The 8,352-nt window shown below is 41.8% G+C and overlaps 1 protein-coding gene across 3 annotated transcripts; it reads left to right on the plus strand.

The window, feature by feature from the left end:
* The first annotated feature begins 3,037 nt into the window (after positions 1 to 3,037).
* UBA52 (ubiquitin A-52 residue ribosomal protein fusion product 1) lies at positions 3,038 to 7,469 on the plus strand. Of its 3 annotated transcripts, none has more exons than XM_029614432.1 (5): positions 3,038 to 3,175; positions 4,337 to 4,528; positions 4,970 to 5,056; positions 6,540 to 6,642; positions 7,307 to 7,469. In XM_029614432.1, exons 2-5 carry the CDS (start codon positions 4,426 to 4,428, stop codon positions 7,398 to 7,400), a joined length of 387 nt encoding a protein of 128 aa, XP_029470292.1. In that variant the 5' UTR covers positions 3,038 to 3,175; positions 4,337 to 4,425; the 3' UTR covers positions 7,401 to 7,469. The 3 variants fall into 3 exon arrangements, with proteins under 3 accessions (XP_029470292.1, XP_029470294.1, XP_029470293.1); XM_029614434.1 differs by having other exon boundaries at positions 3,039 to 3,175; positions 4,407 to 4,528; XM_029614433.1 differs by lacking the exon at positions 3,038 to 3,175 and adding an exon at positions 4,134 to 4,211.
* Positions 7,470 to 8,352: the final 883 nt, after the last annotated feature.

The raw sequence follows: 8,352 nt of genomic DNA on the forward strand, positions 1-8,352 counted from the left end.
GGGGAATTTCTCCTTCTTCCAGGGAGTCAGTTTCGCCCTCTGAGGTATCTGGAGCCCCATCAGATAAGCTCTTGGTTAGGAGAGGCATGTCTCAAGAAGTACGGGAGGTGCCGGGAAGGACTTGTGCTTCCGGCTGAGTTTGAGTCAGATGGGCAGCAGGGGCTGGTTGTGCCTGGACAAAGGTTTGCAGCCCTTTGAAATATTCCACCCAGGAGAAGGTGCCTGGATCCATGTTGATCCCAGGAGGGGTTGTAGTGGTAGCCCCGGAGGAATTTTCCTGCGGGGGCGCCGAGTTGGAAATACTTAGGTCCGGGATGCCATCATCCGTGGTACTGGATCCCTCTCCTGGCTGTAGAGGGTCTTGATTTGGTTCTCCCTGGTTCTGTTCGCACTGTTGGCACAGAAGGGATTCCAGTCCAGGCTGCGCGGCTCTTAAGTGGCAGGCTAGGCAAAAGAAGGGTCCCCTGGCTTTCTTGGATGGCGGTGCCATTATTTGTGCATGTGTACGGCTTAGGAACTCGCCCATGCATGGCGTTATGTGCGTGGATGCGCTTAGATGTGAGCGTTGGATGCGCAGAAGTTATGCACACGAAATGCGCAGAAGTTGTGCATGCGGGCAACAGAGTTTGTGCGCGTGGCACAGTTTTGCGCCCAGTTGTGTGTGTCGCTGTGTGCACAAACCAGATTTGCGCGCCGCTGTGCACTCAAACCGTAGTTAAGTGCTTAAGTTAGGCGTTTCGGGCCTCCGGCCTGCCCCGCACATACCATCGGTCGGGGGGGGGGGGGGAAATGGAGCCGACGACCCCAAAGGCAAGATGGCGACCCCCCCCCCTGGAGGGTCTCCACGTGTGTGGACCCTCGCACCGAATTGGGGCCTGCCCCAAAGGAGGGCTGCTAAACCCGATTTAAACCTCGTCGGAGGAAGGACAGTACGGCTGTTCGAGCCTTGGAGACCGGAGACTTAGAAGTAAAGGTTTCTACCTTACCTGGTCTCGGCGCTTACCGGTTGCGTGCTGGGCGGTCTCCAGCTGCGGGGGGGACAGGGGAATACCTTCACTGCTGCACTTGAATCTGCACCTGCTGCCTTTCAGCCACCCTGGGGGCTAAGTCCATGCCGGGAATCGGCCAGCAGACTAAGACTCACCACTGAGGGATATCGAAAATCACCTCAAGAAAGTCTCGACTGGGGAGGGACCGTTAGGTTTCACCGCAGGAGAAGCGGGGCTCTCTTCTTAAAGGTAAATTTTCTTTCTTCTTTCTTGTAAATGTTAAACTATTCTCGTTTGGGATAGTGTCCGCATCTGCTATGGAGACGGAGAAATACTGAAGAGCTAAGCATGCTGCACGGGTATATGTAGGCTGACGTCAGCTTTGAAATCTGACTTCGTCTCCCATCTGCTATCAGGAGAGCACAATACCCATTGGTCCTGAGTCCATCTGGCTACACGCCAGGAAAACTATCCGTGACATAGTCATGTGAGCCCGGGAGATATGAATGAGTATAGTCAGATTCCTCGGGGTGCAAAAGTCTCCAGATATCTAGGAGTTGCAAATGGTTGCAGAGAAAGGAAATCCCTTTATTTTTTTCCCATCGCTGCAACAGCCACCTGTGATGATCTATCCAGCATGGGATCAGCCACACAGTTAAAATCCCCCGCTACCAGCAAGGGACCCTGGGTCACTCTTACAAGATCTTGCATGAGGGAGGTAAAAAAATACATGCGAGTAAACGTTGGGGGGCATAAACACTGCACATAGTAATAACTTGACCACTAATTTTCCCCACTACTATGAGATAACGTCCCAGGACATCCATGGTGGTAGAGATCCATTCCCAAGCCACCTTCTTCCAAATCGGCACCGCCACTCCCTCTTCTCTATGCACCGCTGGAGCATAGTAAACTTCTCCCACCCAGTCTTTCTGTAGTTTCCGATGTTCCAGTGCAGTTAAATGTGTCTCCTGGATACAGGCAACCTGCACTTTATGTCTACGAAGGGAAGCTAGCAATTTTGTGCACTTCACCAGAGATCCGATACCAGCCACATTCCATGAGACTATCCGAAGATTTTCACTCATATTTAATCCAATACCCAAGAGACAGTGCAGACTTGTATTGCCATTGTGAAAGCAGGAGGTTCCACTCACCCCAGCCTAGTTACCGAACCTCATATAAAAACCCCCCATTAACCAAGACACAGTGAAAGAGTAGCGCACTGTACTGTATCGGCCTGTAAGTGATACATTTAAAACGAGTAAAAAACTTTTTTTCTTTTATGAAACGCATAATTAAGCACATTGCCAGCTGCGTTTGAAAAAAAAAAAAAAAGGTTTGGACAAGATCCTGGAGGAAAAATCCATAAACCAAGCCTTGTCTTGCTTAGAGAATTTAGATTCTGTGGCCTGGGCAAAATTGAAATTACCAAACTGATTCATTAGAACGGTGTTCCCCCTCCATCCAGGCGAAATAAGAAATGTACTAACCCACAGAAAACAGTGCGACTATCGAAAAATACTGCAAAACAAATCATATATTTTGACAGCTTAGCATTGTCCTAAATATTTTTGGATTTAGATGAAAATAAATGTAAGTGAGATCCCTTCTAAAGAAACAAAAACTAGTCACTATGCTCACTAGCTGTTTTTCCCAGCTTAAACTATGTAACATTTTAATGCTTTCTTAAAAATTTGTCTTAATTCACACAAATAAATGCAAATATAGTAACTTATCCTGTAATCTAAAATTTTTCTATAGTTTTTTTTTCATAATAGGTTTAACCATCTGCAATCATTTCGTAAAATTTCTATCGTTTCCAATTTATTTTTATTTAGAAACTCGTAGAATTTATACTTGAGAAATATAAACAAAAATTACAGAAGGCTGAACGTGGTAGGCAACGATCGTAAGAACTTTATTCAAGCAATAGGAACATCTAGCGTGCATGCCAGTAACAAAATATGACGCGCTCCCAAGGCTTCCTCACCATCTAGCAGTTTTCTGTTTGTCTTTAGAGAGTTGCCAGTAACAAAGATGGCAGAGTTGCACTCCTCGGCCCTCCGCTCTTCCAGCGCATGACGCGACGGATGAGGAAGTGAAGAGCCGGGTTTCCGGTTCCGCTCGCTCCTTTTCTCCGTGGCTGGGCCGTTGAGTGAGCACGTTGGGGCTGCCGCTGGGAGGTCTGTTTGGCGGCTTCGCTGATGGTCAGGAAAGGAGGGTGGTAGGGGTGTAGGATGAAACGAAGCGCTTGAGCTTGGTGAGGTGTGAGGAGAGCAAAGCTGCTGATGGCCGAGAAGAGTGGCTGAAGGCTGGCGCTCTGCCATATGAGGCGCCAGTCAGATCAGGGTGGGCCAGGCAGAGTAGCGGATGTGGGGGAGCCGGGTAGGGACATTTCTAAATCTGTGGTGAAATGCATTGAAGGGGGAAACTTTCTCCGCGTCCTTATATTTGGAGTGTCCAGATGTTTTACTATTCTGGAAAAAAAAATGTTTTAAGTACCGAAATGACAAGAAGTCTGAGCCATTTTGGTATTTATAACACAATTTTGAGGTGGGTTTTTTTAGTCCGACTTTCCAAATGTTTAAGGTGTTTTACAACATTATTCTAATTCAGAAGCAATAAGTGTGTCGCGAAGAGCTTACAAAAGTGATATTGTGACGTGCCTAAGATCATGAGGAATCTCGGTAGGGGAAGTGGGACTTTAGCTGAGTTTAGGGATTTAGTTTTAATAAGTTCATTCTAGTTTTCAGGTTTTTACTCTTAATAGATAATTCTTTGTTATTGAGTGCAAGCGAAATATGAAATCCTGATAGATTGCATGATGGGTCTTCACCATATTTCAGATTTATAGTTTAGAGCGTTGTTGCAGTAGAAACACTTTGTATTCCTAGTTCCAATTTATTATTTAAGCAGACCAAAATGCTTATCAGTGGAATACTAGACAGTAGTAAAATAAACCGTTACACATGTATATTTATATTCCACCTTTCTTTTCATAGTAGTAGGCTTTCATTGCCTAGGTAGCACATTTTACAATTCGTTTAAAGGTTGCAGTGTAGCTTAAGGGATATAAATAGTTAATCAAATAATACATTGAAATTATTGTGGAAACTTTTCATAGAGCTAATAACAGAAACCTCATATCAGAGAGTCATCCGATCTCAGTATTCAAAATACAACCATCCTTTCCTGCGCTAAAAGCAATTTAAGCTTTAGGTATGGGAATTTATTGAAAACCTTTCTCATTCTGTCCCTAATGTTTTTCTTATCTTCCTTATGGAGAAGCCTGAGCACAGCAGCGACTAGAACTCCCTCAAAGCTTTTTTTTTTTTTTTTTTTAGAAAACTGGGACCCAGCTGTTTCTAACTTTGGCAAGGAGTGTCCTGGTACCAAAACTCAGTTCTTTTTCAGGTAATCCATTAGTGACAAGATGCAGATCTTTGTGAAGACCCTTACTGGGAAGACCATCACTCTCGAGGTTGAGCCCAGTGACACTATTGATAATGTGAAAACTAAAATCCAGGACAAGGAAGGTAAGTTGACCATGGTATTCTGCCTTTCCTTAATTTGCATAAATTTAACTCTGCTGCAGCAAAGCAGTTTTAAACCCCTGTTATCTCACATCCTATATCAGTTTCCCCATGCCTTGCAGTAATCAAACATTACCGAGGATCCCCATGCTACAGGAAAGAATTGTACTTGTGAAGAAATTTTCCTTTGAGAGTTTACTTTTTAGTACAGGATAGCAACATATACTTCTCTACCAGTAACTGAGGAAAGTCTGCTGTTATTCCTCTTAAAGATGCGGAAGAACTCTGGAACAGCTTTATTTTTGTGCTGCATTTAAAATTTTCTTTCATAATCCTTTTATGATTTTGGCTGAAATATTCAAAGGAAGGTTCAAAATGAAAGTTTTAGGGAAAAGTGAGTTAACCTTTATAGTGCATTGCATAATAATAGTTTTCTTCCTTCAGGTATCCCTCCTGACCAGCAGCGCCTTATTTTTGCTGGCAAACAGCTGGAAGATGGTCGCACCCTGTCTGACTACAACATCCAGAAAGGTGCATATGCTTGAAACTTGGTTGGTTTGTTTTTTGAAAATAAACATAGTGTTCTTCATGCTCCCCATTAAATGTGACTTTTAAAATGAACTGAAAACCAGATTCTTTCTCCCTAATGAAAAAGTGATGCCAGTATGTGCATTTTACATTATGACCCTTTAAGTAGTATGTGAAACAGTATATTATAACTATATGGGTGGTTTGCCTTTGTTTTGAAATTCAGAGCTGATGGTTATAAATTTTAATTTAAAAAAATTGGTAATACTTTGGTGGTTGAAGGGACCCAAATACCATTCTTCAGTAAAGAAATATAATTATGGGGGTGGAATGTAATACCTGATGAAGAGAGAATAATTCTCGAAAGCTCATCATAGATGTATTAAGTTAGTCTAATAGAAAGGTGTCACCTGTAACTTCTTTGGCCCTTAATTCCACATATCCAAGTGGACTAATGCAGCAACCACTATTTTTTGCTCAAGATGGGGATGGTAGCAAATCATAAAGCATCATTGTAATTTGGAAGGAAGAACTCTCATGTCTGTATAATGTTGAAGCCAATGGAAATTTCTAGTTAAATTCTCTTTTGTAGTGATGCATTATGGCTAGTCATACTAATACTGCATAGTTAGGTTAAATTACTCGTTAAGATGCAGAAACTGCTTAAGGATATGTGGAATTAAGGCTAAAAGGCAAAGTTGTAAGTGTAAACTAGATAAAACCAGATATAACTAGATGTTCACTCCTAAAAGACCGTTTATTGCATTAGTAAGGCTTTAGCAAGTAATTATTAATATTCGTTAGCCTTTTGAATAAACCTAAAAATAGGTGTGAAACTCATGTCATTTGCTAGTATTCTGGAGATTACCTTGTAAGGGATAAGGAGACATATAGTTTATTATAAAAGACTCTGTATTTCCTTATTTTGGTTGAACTGCACCACAAATTTTTCATGATATTCTCTTTTGTACACACTATTAAAAAGTGAGTTCTAGCTGTAGCAAATTTTGGTGTGACTAACTTTTCAGCATTATAAAGGATTAAAAAGAGGACCCTAGGATTCTTAATGTAATAGGGCCTGATTTTCAAAAGCATTTACATGCTTAAAAATGTCTTACATGGGTAAATGCACTTTACCCATGTAAATCGGCTTTTGAAAATAGCTAAAATATGCCATTGAATTGCCCATAAGATTTACTCATGTAAGTGGCTTTTGAAAATTGCTACACGAGTAACTCCTTTGAAAATTCGCCTGTATGTATTAAAGTGAGACCTGAGAGTGCTGTCTTATGGTCATATTGTAAGTTAAACAGAAATGACACAAATTCAGTGAGTATTTAGAGCAGTCTCAGACTCATATCAAGCATTTTAGACTCTTCAGTATTTTGATTTATTAAAATTATGTGGATAGCTTCAAAAAAGGGCAAGTGTGTAAAGGCAGCCTGGCACATGAGACATTCTTGTGATCCTTATATTAACTTTCCAGAGTCCACTTTGCACCTGGTGCTGCGTCTGCGTGGCGGAATCATTGAGCCCTCTCTTCGCCAGCTTGCTCAGAAATATAACTGCGACAAAATGATTTGCCGCAAGTAAGTTGGTTTTTTTTTTGTTTTGTTTTTATTGCATTTTTGTTGCATTATGGGAAATGCCTTTACTCTCTATTAGCATGTGTTATTAATATACTGGTGGCAGTTAACTTATTCCAGCTTACTGCAGTTGGTACTAAGGCAGTGTGTTGCAGATATTTGTAAAGGGGCCAATTAGAACTGTCTCAGCTATTGCTTGCCACAGCTGGCAGATGTGAGCTGGAAAAAGCTGGAATTCTGTCACAGGGAATATCTGTGAGCCCTGCAAGAGATGAAAGGGCAGCCAGACACATGGCAGCTACAAGGAAGCCCATCTTTTCAAAGTATGTCTCCCTTTTAAGGATATAGTTTGTTAGGGTGACATGGCTTTTTAAACTGGCATTAATCTTCAATAGCAATGGTATGATCCTTTCCATGATCAATTCTTCTCTGCCTATTGTTTAGATCAAGGGTGCTCAACCCGGTCCTATGGGCCCCCCAGCCAGTCGGATTTTCAGGATATCCCTAATGAATATACATGAGATTAATTTGCATGCACTACCTCTTGTGGTTTAGACAAATAATTTTTCTCCTGATTTTATTGTATCCATAACTTTGCATATGTACCTTTTGCTATCACTTTCATTGCTCCCAAATTGATTTACTATTGTTTTTTTCCCTGTGGTAGATGTTATGCCCGCCTTCACCCTCGGGCAGTGAATTGCCGCAAGAAGAAATGCGGACACACCAATAACCTGCGCCCCAAGAAGAAGGTCAAATAAGTACCTCAGGCTTTGCCTGTTCTTTTCTTAGGCCTTTGAAATAAAAGCTCTGAAATAGAATAAAAAAAATCCTTTGTCCTTTAATGTGATGCAGGATTGCTGTGATGCAGAGTGAACATGCTCAGCAAAACACAATATGAAAGAGCCATAATTTTGACTTTTTCTATGGGCCAGATAGATGTAGAGTTTACAGGCTTAGTTCCTGTCACAACAGTGAAAGCCCATCTCCTTGCTACCTTCATTATTTTTGGACAATTCAATGCATTTTTTTACATTTTTTTCTTATCAAAGAAAGGTTTGTGGGTACCATGGTTTGACCACTTTTTGGAAATGTAACAGGTATGCTGTAAGCGAGATAGGATAGGTCCATCGTGAAGTGCATCCTGTGCTTCGTCTTTAGAAATTTAGTGAAAGTAATGCCTTGGGAGGATTCTGTAAGCCCAGGCTAGCTATGGAAGTTTTCAGATATACTGAGCACAAGATGTCTAACGAAGGAATAACTGATGGGGGTGGCAGGGCGGCTTGAATTTCAAGTACCAATGAAACATCCCCTTCATTATTTTATTGAGTTTGGGTTTAGGTGAATAGTTGGAGATCTCACTTCCTGTCTACTTGAATCCATAGTTTATGCAATAGGAAGTGGTGTGATCTAGCTTCTCCCAAAGAAAGCAGGTACACCATTCCCCCACCATGATCACGGAAAAAGGGTATTGAATTCAGATGCCATGTTTTCCCAGTGCAGACTGTCCAGATGTCACATCTTTATCTTGAATTTATGAATCGCCTACAACCGAAGCTCTGGGCGATATACAAGAAACACATGCTTTCTTTGGGTTCACTAGGAAAATTGAAAATAAATAGGGCAGGACCACTAAGCTCTGTGTAAAAAGCGCAGAACTATGTAGGTGGGATACAGATCAAATCTCACTTTGCCGATTGTTTTTAGCCAGAG

This window comes from Rhinatrema bivittatum, chromosome 8 (assembly GCF_901001135.1).
Source record: "Rhinatrema bivittatum chromosome 8, aRhiBiv1.1, whole genome shotgun sequence".
In the NCBI taxonomy this organism is placed as follows: Eukaryota; Metazoa; Chordata; class Amphibia; order Gymnophiona; family Rhinatrematidae; genus Rhinatrema; species Rhinatrema bivittatum.

Excerpts from the sequence above, each read along its gene's own strand:
- UBA52 (XM_029614432.1), top strand. The coding sequence starts at position 4,426 with ATGCAGATCTTTGTGAAGACCCTTACTGGGAAGACCATCACTCTCGAG. Across the intron at positions 4,529-4,969 it reads TAAAATCCAGGACAAGGAAG|GTATCCCTCCTGACCAGCAG; the intron begins GTAAGTTGACCA and ends TTCTTCCTTCAG. Across the intron at positions 5,057-6,539 it reads TGACTACAACATCCAGAAAG|AGTCCACTTTGCACCTGGTG; the intron begins GTGCATATGCTT and ends TTAACTTTCCAG.